The sequence below is a fragment of the Bombina bombina genome, chromosome 1 (genome assembly GCF_027579735.1).
Source record: "Bombina bombina isolate aBomBom1 chromosome 1, aBomBom1.pri, whole genome shotgun sequence".
In the NCBI taxonomy this organism is placed as follows: domain Eukaryota; kingdom Metazoa; phylum Chordata; class Amphibia; order Anura; family Bombinatoridae; genus Bombina; species Bombina bombina.
This window is the reverse complement of record NC_069499.1, coordinates 1,176,280,221-1,176,296,859: the sequence shown is the minus strand read 5'-3', so window position 1 is coordinate 1,176,296,859 and position 16,639 is coordinate 1,176,280,221. Positions and strand designations below refer to the sequence as shown.

Sequence of the window (16,639 nt, the reverse complement as noted above, 5' to 3'; positions counted from 1 at the left end):
AGGTCTTGAACGCAACGTAAGAATGCCTCTCTCTTTATCTGGTTTGCAGATAGTTGTGAGAGATGAAATCTCCCCTTTGGAGATGAACCTTTGAATTCCAGAAGATATCCCTGGGAAACAATCTCTAGTGCACAGGGATCCTGGACGTCTCTTGCCCAAGCCTGGGCGAAGAGAGAAAGTCTGCCCCCGACTAGATCCGGTCCCGGATCGGGGGCTACCCCTTCATGCTGTCTTAGAGGCAGCAGCAGGCTTTTTGACCTGCTTCCATTTGTTCCAAGTCTGGTTAGGTCTCCAGACTGGTTTGGACTGGGCGAAATTTCTCTCTTGTTTTGCATTAGAGGAAGCCAAAGCTGCGCCACCCTTGAAGTTTCGAAAGGAACGAAAATTATTCTGTTTGGTCCTTAATTTATTGGACATATCCTGAGGAAGGGCGTGACCTTTTCCTCCGGTAATGTCAGAGATGATCTCCTTCAGGCCAGGCCCGAATAGGGTCTGTCCTTTGAAGGGGATGTTAAGAAGCTTAGACTTTGAAGTAACGTCTGCTGACCAGGACTTAAGCCATAGCGCCCTACGTGCCAGAATGGCAAAACCTGAATTCTTAGCCGTTAGCTTGGTTAAATGAAAAACGGCGTCAGATATAAAGGAATTAGCTAACTTAAGAGCTTTAATCCTGTCTAAGATATCATCTAACGGGGTCTCCACCTGTAGAGCCTCCTCAAGAGACTCGAACCAAAAAGCCGCTCCAGCAGTAACTGGAGCAATGCATGCAAGAGGCTGGAGAATAAAACCTTGATGAATAAAAAATTTCTTAAGGAGACCCTCCAATTTTTTATCCATAGGATCTAGGAAAGCACAACTGTCCTCGACAGGGATAGTTGTACGCTTAGCTAGGGTAGAAACAGCTCTCTCCACCTTAGGGACCGTCTGCCACGAGTCCCGTATGGCGACATCTATGGGAAACATCTTTTTAAAAGCAGGAGGGGGAGAGAACGGCACACCTGGTCTATTCCATTCCTTAGTAATAATTTCTGAAAACCTCTTAGGGACTGGAAAAACATCAGTGTAAACAGGCACTGCAAAGTATTTGTCCATTTTACACAATTTCTCTGGAACCACAATGGGGTCACAGTCATCCAGAGTCGCTAAAACCTCCCTGAGCAATAAGCGGAGGTGTTCGAGCTTAAATTTAAACGCTGTCATTTCAGAATCGGACTGAAGTAAAACCTTCCCTGAATCTGAAATGTCACCCTCAGATAGAAACTCCCTTGCACCGGCTTCGGAGCCTAGTGAGGGTATATCGGACACAGCTATTAAAGCGTCAGAAAGCTCTGTATTTGTTCTAGCCCCAGAGCTGTCTCGCTTTCCTTGTAACCTTGGCAGTTTGGACAATACCTCAGTGAGGGTAGAATTCATAACTGCCGCCATGTCCTGTAAGGTAAAAGAATTAGACGCGCTAGATGTACTTGGCGTCACTTGGGCGGGAGTTATAGGTTCTGACACATGGGGAGAGCTAGATGGCATAACCTCCCTCTTTTCAGTCTGAGAATTCTCTGGTGATAAATCTTTAAAAGCCATAATATGGTCTTTATAGTTTATAGATACTTCAGTACATTTGGTACACATTCTAAGAGGGGGTTCCACAATGGCTTCTAAACATATTGAACAAGGAGTTTCCTCTATGTCAGACATGTTTAACAGACTAGTAATGACACCAGCAAGCTTGGAAAACACTTTAATAAATGTGAAACAGCAATTAAACAAAAACGGTACTGTGCCTTTAAGAGAAAAAAACTAACACAAACTGCAAAACAGTGTTAAAATGTAGTAAAGACTTCGAAATATTTACAGTGTGAGTAAGGGACTGAAGCAACATTGCACCCACTTGCAAATGGATGATTAACCCCTTAGCCCCAAAACCGGATTTAAAAAACGTCAACCACCGGTAAAAGATAGCTAAGCACCTTGCCACAGCTCTGCTGTGGCTCCTACCTGCCCTCAAATACGATTAGTGAAGAAATAAGTCCTCTATAGTGGTCCTCAGATGCAAGAGGACTCCTCTAGGGAAGCTGTATGTCTCAGTCTGAAAGAAACTGCGCAACTAAAGCGTGAAAATAGGCCCCTCCCACCCTGTACTCGATGTCAGAGGGGCCTTAAGGAAAGACTCCTAGGAGTATCTGACTAATGTGGAAAACTAGGCCCCAAATAAAGAATTATCACATTCGGAGAAAAAAACGTCCCATTTATGAAACATGTAAACGTTTTGTCACTAATTAATATGAGTATTAACCCACTTTGTAAGCATGATCCCAGTCGTTGCAAAATCACTGCATCTAGCTTACCTCAATATACACAAGGTTCTGTCAGCCTTTTCTAGAACTTATCCTTTCTCTAGAAATAAAAGTACTGAACATACCTCAAAGCAGGTAATCTGCAGACCGTTCCCCCAACTGAAGTTATCCCATACTCTTCAGTTATGTGTGAGAACAGCAATGGACCTTAGTTACAAACCGCTAAGATCATCAACCTCCAGGCAGAACTCTTCTTCTAATTTCTGCCTGAGAGTAAAACAGTACAACGCTGGCACCGTTTAAAAATAAACTCTTGATTGAAGGCAAAACTACACTAAATCCCCACATATCTCTTTATACTTCCTATCTTGTCGAGAGCTGCAAAGAGAATGACTGGGGGTGGGGGTTAGGGGAGGAGCTATATAGACAGCTCTGCTGTGGGTGTCCTCTTTGCAACTTCCTGTTGGGAAGGAGAATATCCCACAAGTAATGGATGAACCCGTGGACTGGATACACCTTACAAGAGAAAGTATATTAATATAACTGTGTTGATTATGCAAAACTGGGGAATGGGTAATAAAGGGATTTTCTATATTTTTAAAAATTTAAATTCTGGAGTTGACCATCCCTTTAACTTGATTTTGCTGTCATTTTGTTTACTAATCTGAATGTTTTTTTTTAACAGTTATTCTATGGGATTGGAATAAAAAAATAACACTGCACAAAATAATTCCAAGATATTAGAATGGGTGGCCTGTGTGCTTTATGTAATGGATCAGTGAAGATTCACAGCACAGAATATTCATAAAATAGCAACAAAGTAGCCAAATTTCAAGGTGAACTTTAATAATAAAATGAAAGTGTAGGAGAGGGATATAAAGAAAGTGAAAATATATATTCTATAAATAAATATATATATCCTATAATATAAAAGGCAAACTGTGTTTGTCCGAAGCTGTCGTGCGCAGTAGAAACAGCACAAGGACAAACACACCTGGCCTTACCTGACATGCTGTTTGCGGCGAAAGTGGTCTTGGCCGGCAGGAGCATGGGCGTGGCAGGACGGGAACGTTGGCGTGGTCGGGCGGGTAAAGTCATGGGTGGGGGCGTGACCGGGCACAGTTGACGTGAGAGAGGGGAGAGAAATAGAGAGGGAGAGAGACAAAAAGAGATAGGAAAGAGCAGAAGAGAGGGGGAGAGAGAGAGCAAAAGAGAGGGGGAGAGAGAGAGCAAAAGAGAGGGGGAGAGAGAGAGCAAAAGAGAGGGGGAGAGAGAGAGCAAAAGAGAGGGGGAGAGAGAGAGCAAAAGAGAGGGGGAGGGAGAGAGTAAAAGAGAGGGATGGAGAGAGAGCAAAAGAGAGGGATGGAGAGAGAGCAAAAGAGAGGGATGGAGAGAGAGCAAAAGAGAGGGGAGAGAGAGCAAAAGAGAGGGGAGAGAGAGCAAAAGAGAGGGGAGAGAGAGCAAAAGAGAGGGGAGAGAGAGCAAAAGAGAGGGGGGAGAGAGAGAGCAAAAGAGGGATAGAGAGAGAGCAAAAAAAGGAGAGAGACAGAGCAAAAGAGACGGGGAGAGAGAGAGCGCAAAAGAGGGGGAGAGAGAGAGTGCAAAAGAGGGGGAGAGAGAGAGCGCAAAATAGGGGGAGAGAGCGCAAAAGAGGGGGAGAGAGAACGCGCAAAAGAGAGGGGGAGAGAGGGAGCAAAAGAGAGGGGGAGAGAGGGAGCAAGAGAGAGGTGGAGCAAGCGCAAAAGAGAGGAGAGAGCAAAAGAGAAGGGGAGAGCAAAAGAGAGAGCGAGAGAGAGTGCAAAAGAGAAGGGGGGAGTATGCAAAAGAGAGGTGGAGCGAGAGAGAGCGCAAAAGAGAGGGGGAGAGAGTGCAAAAGAGAGGGGGAGAGAGCACAAAAGAGAGGGGGAGAGAGCGCGCAAGGGGTGGGACCGCTGTACTGCGAAAAATGGCCCGTGTGAACGGGCTTTAGGACTAGTATATATATATATATATATATATATATATATATATAAAAAAAACACCAGTGCTTTGCAAGTTAAGAAGGATTTACTCCACAGTGCTACTTTACTTGCTTCTATCCAACTACAGGAGTACCCACAATTATTGTTTGAAGCAATTGTAGCAACAGAGTAATTACAATTCAAGTAACAGCTACTATTGAAGTGCCCTAGAGTCTGCAATTTTTTTTTCATTAGATGTAAATACCAGATCAAGAGGTCATGATTTGAAGTAAGATGGTAATGGGTCCAAGAGTAATTTATTAAAGCACTTGTTTATACACAGAACAGTTGATAAATTGAATGCTCTTCCTGCAGAAGTGGTAGGAACAAATACAATATGAGAGCATAAGAATGCCTGTATTGTGCATAACATTAACTAAAAGTGCATGTCAGATAGATGGGCTGGCTGCTCTTTAAAGGAACATTTACTCACGATTTTATTTCAAAGTAGCTGCAAATCTCAACTAGCCCATCTCCAGACTGAGCTGGTCTGTAGACTAGACTCACTGGCAGTGCTGTGTGTCTCTGCTGCTGCAGCCTGAGACGGTGGTTACTGTTTTCCCGCCCACCCCACCAACAGGAAATTGTGCAGCATTTTAAAATTTTCCCGGACCCATAGGAATGCGTGCATCAGCTGTTCCATCATGTGTGCGACACTCCCTGCGCATGCGCGAGCGGCCCAACATCGCATGATGAGCTGTATCAGAGGGTTGAGGATTTTAGAACACTGGTGCGTGACATGGCACACCACTTGAAGTCTCCATATACGGCAGCAGGGTGATAACTCTTGGCTGGTACGAGTCACCACCAGACAGTTTTCGGCCGGTATTATATGGCAATGTTGCATATCATATACATTAATTATTAAGCAGCATAATAAAAATAATCGTTACACAAAAAAATAATAAAATAATGCGGTCGCGGTGGGCAGGGCTAAACTACTGCACAGCCCATCGGGCATTTGCCCGGTATGCCCGACGTTCAATCCGAGCCTGGCACAAGCTACAAGTAGCTATCAGCTATCACATGTCACTTGCCACAAATAGCAGCAAGAGCCCTTGTAGAGTGGCCAGAGGTTATGGCTGACTATACTTTTAATGGGATTTCTGAATGCATTGCAGCTAAAATATCATACAACGCTACAAATTTATAAGTTATTGCTTATAAATTTATGGGTTTGTGTCTGTAAACTATATAAGATTGTACAGTTTTTTTAAAACATTATAACTTACATTTATTACTCTTTTCTCAAAACCAAATTGAATTTAATAGATATATACTATAATGGAGTTAGTAATAATACTAGAGACTTGGTAAAATATACCTATGGTTTTAAAATAATACAACATATGAATATTATTATTTGCAACGCACTTTTTTTAAATAAATATTTGTGTGATATGTGCATAAATTATTTGTTAATTATTTAAAAAAAAAAATTAATTAGAAAAATGATTTATTTATATAATAAGAGGGTATTGCAAGTGTAACTGTTCTTTTTATAAATATACATTCATTATGTATTTTAACTTACAAAAAAACTATTTTATTTAAAATTGCTACAGCTACTACGCTCCTGAAGTTACCCTACTCCGACTAGCACATGGACTTGAAGCAACTCAAGTTGTTGCTATGGTTACATAAGCAAAATATGAGACTGAAGCTCATTTGAACTACAAATCCCTACAAGTTTGTATTATGTAGCAAGCGGTCTCTACCTATGACCAAATGGAAGTAGCAAGAACAAGGGATTTAACCTACAAGTGTTGTGTAATATGTAAGTGAAAATTGACTCGCAACTTAACAAAACATAACATAACTTTTTTCAAGTAGCAAACCCATTTTACCAAAGTCATGTAATCTAGCACTTAGTTAGGCTCAGGAGCAGAAATGCACTACTGGGATCTAGATGCTGATTGGTGGCTGTATATGCTTTTTGCCATTGGCTCACCTGTGTTCAGCTAGCTCCCAGTAGCAAATTTGCTAACAAAAGTAAATTGGAAAGTTGTTTAAAACTGTATGCTCTATCTCAGGGGTGTCAAACTCATTTGAGTTGCGGTTCATTTTTCCATACAAGTGCAACGTGGGCCACACACTACCTACATTGCTAAATAAAGTGCAAAGTGGCGTTTGCTATAACTGCATACATTTCAAAAGACTGTTCTGTAACTCCTAAGTAACTTACTCTGGCTTGATGAAACGTGCTCTAATGCTTTTAAGAAGGTGACACACACACTCCACCTAGTTGCTCTCCCACAGAGTATGTGCTTTTTTTTTTCTTTAGCAGCCCTGTTCCAAGCGCACTCACAGCTTAGCATAAGCATGCGCATAGTATAACATTTCCACTGCATTATAAATAGGGAATCACAATGCTGTCGGCATAGCGAACCACCGTTTATATAGTGACATATACCGGTTGTATATAATATAAAATAAATACATATAAAATATATAGTTATAAAATATAAAGTATGTGATTTTTAGTTAAAGATAACATTTATGGAAAGGAATGGGCAAAAATGATCAGTGCACTTGCTCTTTAATTAATAAGCATATTATAATTATTATTTTTCATGGAGGCACCGTGGGCCGCACAAAATTAGGTTGCACGCCGCCAGTTTGACACCCCTGCTCTATCTGATAAAAAACTGTTTGGATTTCATGTCCCTTTAATGTATTGATCTGTACCGGTTACACAGCCATTATCATACCCATTCCTGCACACATTCTAAACTCTAATCCCCCTGAGGGGTAATGAAGCCACGGATTTCTGGTTTCCCAGATAATTGATGACAGTTTCTCTTCCTGGCACATATCAGACAACATGCAGTAGCTGTAATCAATGAAACATGAAGTTTGATCCAGGGTGTATTTAAATTGATCTGATACTGAATCAGCCAGCACTTCTCTAACGCTCTACTATCCTATACATTTCTAGTAAATCCCCTCTGTCTGTGAACTACTAGCTCCATTCTACTTATACTTCTGAATGAAGCAATGCTGGCTCTTGCTGAAGCTGTCAAACTCTCAGCTATATGGACTGGGATCTTTTTTTAATTTTAAGTTTTTATTACAGCTCTATGGGGGGAGGGTAATTTAGAATATTTTTTAAAGGACAATTGTAGTAATAATTAGTTTGGACTGTATAGAACTAACACACCATCTAGCCATTGTTGAAACACGACTGCTTTTTATTAAGGGCTGTATTACCTTTTCAGCTATCCATAAAAGAAGCCACAGATTGGTGCATAAACACACTGTTTGCTTGTCCTTCGATAAGTGTGCACCATTCAGTTACTACTTAAAGTGATGGTAAACCTTAAAGAGACAGTCAACACCAGAATTTATAAAAAGAAAGACAATCCCTTTATTACCCATTCCTCAGTTTTGCATAACCAACACAGTTATAATAATACACGTTTTACCTCTGTAATTACCTTGTATCTAAGCTTCTGCTGACTGCCCCTTATTTCAGTTATTTTGACAGACTTGCATTTTAGCCAATCAGTGTTCACTCCTAGGTCACTTGACGTGCATGAGCTCAATGATATCTATATGAAACACATAAACTAATGCCCTCTAGTGGTCAAAATGCATTCAGATTAGAGGCAGTCTTCAAGGTCTAAGAAATTGGCATATGAACCTCCTAGGTTTAGCTTTCAACTAAGAATACCAAGAGAACAAAGCAAAATCGGTGATAAATTTAATTTGGAAGTTGTTTAAAATGACATGCCCTATTTAAATCATGAAAGTTTTTTTTGGACTCGACTGTCCCTTTAACTAATCAAATTCCATATATTTAATCTTTGTCATTAAAGAAAGTATATGTGTATCTTATTTTAATCCATCTATGAAAGGGTTAAATTAGTACATATGGTAATGCCTCTATTGCAATGTTATGCCAGCCCACTTGGATGAACTTTTGTTTTTTAGGACAATTCCAGTGAACATCCAATCAACGTGTGTGTCATATGACAGTCTTGAAGTCCAGCCCCTTTAAAGCCTATGTAGAGAGTGGATGCGACTGCTCTATACATCACAGCCCAGCCAATAGAGGAAATGAACGGGGCGGAGGAACAGACATTACCGATTAGGATTATAAATCTTTTATTATAAAATATATATATATACACTAATTTACCAACACTAAAAGCTTTTGATATAGGAATTGAAGGTTGTAGGCAGTGTTCCCTTTAAGGTCAGTTTTCTGAGCGGCCAATAAATGAAACCGTTAATAAGGGAACCACACCTTGCAGTCTGCATTGTGTAGTGTTTGCTAATTGCTCTTATTAACTGTTTCACATCTGGGCTGCTCACAAAACTGGCCTTAGAGGGAACACTGGTTGTAGGTTAGTTAAAAATAAATATTCCAAACCTACTTTTTTAAAACAGCAGCTACAATCGAAAGATAATCAAAATGCTATGATTACTACCAGATTGTACCTTTGAGTAGATAAAAGTAACATATTTATTTAGTTTTAAATGTTTCAGTTGGAATATAGGCATTGGTATTAAAAACATTTTAACCTTTAATGTTCATCTTTTTTAATTATAAATTAAAATGTGGTAAAAGAACAAAATAAAACACTTTTGTGATATTCAGAACTGAACTGTAAGGCAATAAGAGATTGCTGTACTATAGGGGACATTATTTTCCAAGCAGTCAGCAGAGTTGAACAGTTGTAATTAAAACACAACTACATTAGTTCTGGCATACATAACACACACACTACTTAATATACAATTGATTATCAATACCTGTAAAACATTATTATATTGCTATTTAAACATTATTATTTTTTTAGTAAAAAGTCTAGACTAATGCGGCTGTTTCCCTGTTTATATTTTTTAATGCTTAGGTGATTACTGTATAGAATTTTGTTTGCAGCCTTACTAGATTATCACAGTTATTCAAATAAAGGGACACTAAATACATTTCATACAGCTCCCTCAAATCATGGGTGCTATCATTATAGAACCTAGGTTACACTGCAGGTATCTGAAGAAGAGTTACTGCAAACTGTGGGCTAGAATTATTTGTGGAGCGATAAATATCGTTTGCGTGCAAGCGATATAAGTGCTCCACTTTGTAATACCAGCGCATTATAGTGTGCGTTGGTATTACAAGTAAATCGCAATGCAAACGCGAGCTCGCTAGGACGCATTGCGCTCATAAGAGCGCGCTTCCATAGGCTTGTAGAAGGGGGTAAGTCGCGGAACTATGGGCAGCATTTTTAAATATATATTTATGTGTTAATATGTGTATATATATATATAAATATATATGTATATGAATATATACATATATATTTGTGTTAATGTTTGTATATACACATAAATATGTATATAATCATACATATATTTACATTGCGGTCTATAGGAACACGCAGTTGTAAAGGCAATTTTCAGTGCCAATTTTTTTTTTTTAACACCCCACCCCCACCAACTTTAAAGCCCGAAAACTGCCTAGTGGGTATTTTTTTTAAAATAAACTATAAATGCCCTCTATTTTGATGGCATTTGGGGCACTTTTAGAAAATTAACCACAGATCAGGTCTCTGGTTAATTTTTGGAGCGCTAATTGCTATTAATAACCAGCCACAAATTTGCCCATTTATAGACGCGCTATAATTTAGCGCTCCACTTGTAATCAAGCCCTAAATGTGCAAACAGGTCAGCACTAGAATCTAGTGATAGATTTCAATATGGCAGCACGTAGGACTAGAGGGAGGTGAGGAATACTACGCTTATATGTACTGCGTGTTTAATGCCCATACATTTTTTAACAAGAAAATGAAGCTCTCATATTAGGAAAAAGGGACATTGTACTTAAAATGTTTCTATCAGTCATACAAAGGAGTTGTAAGTAAAATGTCTTCTTTTCCCATGAAACGATTCATTAAAAATAAATTAAATGTTAACTTTAGGAAACCCATTGTGCACATCTGATACATAGGTATTCAATGTACAATGGTTTATAGAAGCCCCCACAGCTCTATTGGTGCAGAGTGACTAACTTTACAAAGCAGGGTATGAGAAAGTTTATTTATTCACAAATAATTTCCTCTAACACACAAATCATGAATGTGTAAATGGTTTGGTGACCAATCTTTCATGTTAAAACTTGCTGGGAGATGGATATACCAGTGTAGCAGCACATAGTAGCATATGAAACCTTGGCACAAAAAAAATGAGGTGCCGGACAAACAAGAATGAGAGACATCTTACGGAAATGCAGTTTTGTTTCTACATATCGCTCCTCTTGGTTCACACAGTAAGCATGATCCTGAAAGCATTTTGTTACGTATACACACGTGTGTATAGATCCTGACAGTATGTAAATAAGGCATTAGAAATGGGCTGCATGCCGACACCTGCTGAGCCATCAAACACTGCAGCAGCATAGATGTGCACTCATTATTCCATTCCAGGAGAGAGGTGTATATGCATTTGCATGCAAGGGGTTAATATATGGGAAACTTCCTTTTGCAAGCAGTGAGCTTATTGCAGCATTGTTAATGGGTAAAGGTATAATTTCCATAAACAGAACTTTAGCCCCAATGTGACCCTACACATCTGCTTCCCATATCCCCAAGTTTAAAGCCAACCCCCCAATTAAATAGAACAGGCTCTATCCTCCAATTCTTTGCCAATGTGCACTCGCCTTATAACTGCTGCCATATTAGTATTTCCTCTTTCTTATATCCTAGTTCATATAACCTGCAAACAATTCTATAATCCATACCATCCTGAATGTCTGTTTTCTTTTGACTCTTTGTTCAGAGCAGCCTTGTAATGCACATTTACCTCCTGGCCCTACATCTCTATATTTAACGGGCATGTCCTCACCCCATTCTCTTGTACACCAAAGCTTCTGCTACTTCATCATCATATTCTTCATGCTCCTATAGACTACTAACCTCAAGTTTATCCACCACCCTTGCAAGCTATTATTTGTTCTATGGCTGTCTGGCATGATGCTTTTCTCCTCTATAACCTTCTGTAGATATCTCCACACCCTTCCATCTACCAGCTGAATGTATTTAGCTTCCCAATATCTTGCACTGTCCCTAGTCATAGCTTTTCTTTTGTAACTGATGTTATCACCTGAAACATGGCCTTTCGTTTCCTGGATTTTAAATAAGCATATACATATATACATATATATATATATATATATATATATATATATATATATATATATATATATATATATATATATATATTTTAATGAAGATCATTAAATACACCTGGTGGAACTACCTGCTGTGCAGTGGTTAACATTGCATTTAACAAGTTCTTTTGGGATGCCTTCCACCTCTGTCTCAAACATAGGCATTGAGTTTTCACAGTTGAAAGTGTAGAGAGCAGAGACAGAAGGGTGTGTAAAGGGGAGCATGTTTCATGTCAGATACTTGAACACTAAAACCATGATCACGCAGGTGACCACCATCCCACCAATCATTATAGCCTTGTCCTGAAATGCTCGCTTCTCAATCAGACGCATAACTGTGTTAGAAAGTCCAAGCATGTTAGCCACGTCCAGGATCTTCTTTTGTGCCCCCTGCAGGAGAAAGGGATTATATTAACACATATTCAAGACAATGTAAAATACTGCTGTTGGTTGAGAAGAGGAAGCATATGTTAGCACTTGTCTAGTTCTAGAGGGGGAAAAAAAAGACAAACTTGATGACTGTATAAGTGATATGAACATTTGTCAGAGCTGAGAGGTAAAGTGAAGCACTAAATATCTGTTATGTATGGGCTCTTGTGTGGCTTTTAGGCTGTAGGCATGGTTACTAGAAATAAAAGAATAAGGGAACATATGGAATTATCCTAGATTCCCATGACAGCTTCACACCATTTTATTATTAGATTAGTTGATTTTATATACAGAATAAGGATTACATAAATCACCGTTATAACATTACAGATTTTGTTAGGGCAATGTATGCTTTATTGTAGACGTAACCTTGTGCAATGAGGCTAATATAAATGTTTTCCATTCTATCATTTCTTGTTATTACTCATGTAGATTTTTTTTTGCACTTTGATTGATAAAAAGAAATGTTCTGGCCTTGACCAAGTATACCACACAGTGAGCATAAAGTGCCAAGTATTTTTTGTAATCATTATAATCTTCTCTGTATCTCTCCCTCCGTTCTCTCTCTCACTGCTTTTGGGAATCTCATTCACTTGCCCCCTTGGATTTCTGTTGTACACCAGAAGGCCAGTCTCTTGCTTACTAAAGGGACAGTAAAGTCAAAATGTAATTGACATTATTCAGACAGAACAAACAGCTCACCAAATTACTTTCATGATCAGATTAGCTTAGTTTGTTGAAGAGCATACTTACATAGGCACAGGAACAGCAATGCACTGCTGGGAGCTAGCTGCCGATTGGTGACTGCACATATGTGACTTGTCATTGGCTCACCAGATCTGTTTAGCTACCTTCAATTATTGTATTGCTGCTCCTGAGCCTAATCTTCAACAAAAGATACCAAGAGAACAAATCACGAAAGTTTAATTTTTATTTTAAATGTCCCCTTATGTTTCATGCATCCTCTATCCCTTATGTTTGCCTCCTTCATCTATTGCTCTTAGGTTTCCCTTTGACACGTTCCCCTTAGATTTTGATTCCCTCCTACCTCCCTTTCTAATCTGTGCGTATCTCTTATACCCCTATTCATGCAACTTCTCGCATTCATCTCTTCTCTGTGTTGTATCTCCCCCGACTATTGAAGTTTCTACCATTTTACTGTGTTTCTTTTTATCCCCACTTGTGTCTGCCTTTTTCTCCATCCTATGTTTCTTTCACATATACGATTTCCCCTTGCTGATTCATGAATACCTCTATCTTGCCCCTTCCATTTCCTTCAATCTTTTCTGTCTCCCTCCCTTTCTAGGCATTGCCCGCTCCTTCTTCCAAAGTGCAAATCTCTTCCAATTTCAACCTCTAAGTTCACCCGCGTCTCCACCTTCCTTGTCCATGCACCTTCTTACCAACAACATGTCTCTTACTCCTGTGTAAGGGGAGTTCGATATTGAAGCTTTGACAAAGAAGTAGGTAGCAGTTTTTAAAGTTGATCTGGAGGAGGATTTATTTGGACAACACGGGCAGCCATAGGGTTTATTTATGGAGCAAAATAATAGAAATATTTAATCTGTAGGCTTTTTAGGAAGGCGTCTGATTTTAGGTACCTGTATCAAGGCATGCTAGTTTGTATCAAGGATAGATATGGAGGAGACAGATTAGTATGGTGTAGAAAATAAGTAGCAGGCAAGTCTGGTAAAAAGAAATGAGGAGGAAGGGCCAGCAGCTCGAATAATGCAAATAGTTTACTTAGAGAAATATATAGTAAATAGATAAAACAGGTAGGGTGGCAGATAGGACTGATTTTGAGAAAAAGGACTGGACTGATTTGCTTGGCTGCTCCCACTTCCTGTCAAGTCCACCCTACAACTTCTCCCCACCTTCAGAGTCTTCCTCTGCTCCCTCAGCCCTGTTAGTATACTGCTCCCGCTCCCCAGTAGGTTGTCCATCTCTTGGTGGGCGTTACGGACCGAGGAGTTAAATTGGAGAGTCTCATCCATTGGTATAGAGGTCTCTGAGTCCTGCATGAGAAATGAGGAGGGGGAAGCCCTCTGGTAAATTAATCTTGGTAGAAGTGTGAAACTAAATATTAATGTTTAATTTCCCCTAGCTTGTAGAGTTTACAATTTAAGGACTACAATAAGGTATAAGGATTTATACAGCCAAATGAACGATGTAATTCGTACTTAGTGTCAGCATACTCACCATCTATTACAACTAACCAGTTTATTTAAATGTTTATTAAATATTTGTTATTTGATAAAAGTATTTTCAGAAAATGTCATAGAAAGGAATCTTGTGCTCCTTACATTTGCCAATTCCCATTTTAAAATGTTTACATGATGGCAGGAATAATACAGCTGTAGGTTTTACTCTGATCTTTTCAGCCGTTTTCTTTTGAAGCATTGAAGCACGTGAGGCTTATCCGTGCTCTATAAGTGCCCTACACTTTCTATTAACCAGTGTGTAACAGATTAAGTGTATCACTCTTGCTTGCTGTTTCACTCCAGTTCATTATTACTTCATATTTTCTAATCCACTCAGTGTCTGACCACAAAATTGTCGATCTAGGTCTACCCATGTGTCGACTTCTTATACTGACTCTGTATGTAATCTGCCATTTATATGCTGGTTTTATTACATTTATGTATGGCCTCACAAACTTTATGTGACAGTTTCATGGGATTTAAAGAACTTCCAACAAATAAAAATGTTCAATAATCAAAGGTCAGAAAGGAACTGCCAATGACATTTTGATAGTGTATTTTAAATTACATATAACACAACCAAGCTACAAACACATCCTGAATACAATTTGAGGTCTGATTTAACCCAGCAGTGACAAATATATATAAAAAAAACTTAGAAATGAGCCCCACATTTTTAGGAGGCAGGGAGAAAAGTCTACTATACAAATGCAAAACAGAGAGCAATACAAAACGTTCGGCGCAAGAAGACTGCAAGAAGCATGTAGCGCTAGCTCACAGGGTTTTCCTGCATCTCCCTTGGATTTACATGTTTTCTGGCCCTATATGACTTACATTTGTGGTGTAATTCCGAGAAAGAAGCTCTTCCCGTTCTCGTTCCTGCTGCTCCCGAGTGTAACGCTGATGCTGGAAGTTTCTTAAAGCTGTCTGTAAATGTTGTACATCATATTTCAGCTGGTCGACACGGCTACAAAAACACATTGCAATTTAATTAACAAAATCTGAGGGATGAAGAAATAGGGATCTGTTTCAATGTATCTTGGAAGTATTATTATTAGAAGCAAGAGCTATAATGAAGAAAATGTACCTGAAAAATATACTATAGAAAAAGTGAATATCTAAAACATGGGATGACAAGTTTATATAAAATTAGGGGTCACTCATACAGTTTTATTAGCCAGTAAAGAATCTTTACACATGTATGTGGGCAAAATGCAAAAATAATTAGGTGTCAAAAGTGAAAATGTTTAGTACTATGGCTTCAGAAACCACTGACCTGTTATTTATTTTTGTACACAGAGTCTAACAGTTACTGAAATGTTAATTTAGGCAGGGGGTTCAATGAGCAAAACCAGCTATTTCAGAAACAAATGTCTCTCTCTAGCACCTCCGATTGGGAGGTTAACTTAATGTTCTGTCCTGTTTACATAGCTTTTCTAAAGAGGAAACAAACATTCATATTTTCAGTATAGTTGGCAGTTTCAACTAGCGAAAACAGATATTTCAAATGACAAAATAAAGATAACGGAGTGATTTGCAAACAATTTAATAAACTCCGGCAGGCATGTGAAATGAATTGAGAACACATTAAAAGGGAGAAAAATGTAAAGTACAATGTCCCTTTAAGCGTTAATGACAAATCATGGGCTACCTTTTTGAGGACACTGGCTCTAACTTATTGTATATTACCTTCCATTAGGCTAATTTAGTAGTTTCTGCCATTAAAGGGACATGAAACCCAAAATTTTTATTTTGTGATTTAGAAAGGAGTATGTAATTTTAAACAACTTTCTAATTTACTTCCATTATCTCATTTGCTTCATTCTCTTGATATCACTTGCTAAAAAGTATATCTAGATCAGTGGTTGCTGCACAGAGGCCTTGTGTGATTGGCTCGCACATGTGCATTGCTATTTCTTCAACAAAGGATATCTAAAGAACTGAGCAAATTAGATAATAGAAGTAAATTGGAAAGTTGTTTAAAATTACATGCCCTATCTGAATCATGAAAGTTTAATTTTGACTAGACTGTCCCTTTAATACTTAACCTATTAACCACTTTGCTACCAGGAATTTAAAATAAAATCTTGTCCAAATCTCAAAATGTGTTCATTTGCATCCTCTAATACAGCCAAGACCAAACGTGTATATAATTTTTGTACTATTTTTGTTCATTTTAAGGTCTTTATCTGCAGGTATATCTAAAGTAATGCAATGAGGTAACTTATATTAAGTATAGCAGAACTGCCCAAAGTCTCAAAATTGACTCCCAAAATTATTAGACAACCAAGGGTATTGAGCGCACTGTGGTACATTTCATGTCGCCATTTGTCCGCCAAATGCAATCACATAAAAATGTTTGTTTTTTTTTCAAACAAATTTTGTTTTGTTTTTAATTTTTTTTTGGTAATTTCAGTGAAATTATTTACATTCAACTAACCCAGTCATAAGACAAACGGTTGTTAAAGCGTCTCTAGGATCCCCACCATTTAGACATGTATGAATTTGTCATTGCTTTTGGTAATTAGAAGGACGCCAATTGCAACT

At 38.6% G+C, this 16,639-nt stretch overlaps 1 protein-coding gene across 2 annotated transcripts in view; it reads right to left on the bottom strand.

Moving 5' to 3' along the window:
* Nucleotides 1–7,631: 7,631 nt before the first annotated feature.
* The window catches only part of GOSR2 (golgi SNAP receptor complex member 2), a 38,963-nt gene continuing 29,955 nt past the window's right edge, over nucleotides 7,632–16,639 (bottom strand). The window contains exons 4-6 of one of the 2 annotated variants that reach the window (XM_053699736.1): nucleotides 14,927–15,059; nucleotides 13,766–13,906; nucleotides 7,632–11,852 (exon numbers count right to left, since the gene is read on the bottom strand). In XM_053699736.1, coding sequence (XP_053555711.1) covers nucleotides 11,691–11,852; nucleotides 13,766–13,906; nucleotides 14,927–15,059 — 436 coding nt within the window. In that variant the 3' untranslated portion in view covers nucleotides 7,632–11,690. The remainder of the gene's footprint in view (nucleotides 11,853–13,765; nucleotides 13,907–14,926; nucleotides 15,060–16,639) is intronic. The other variant, XM_053699737.1, reaches the window with a different exon arrangement.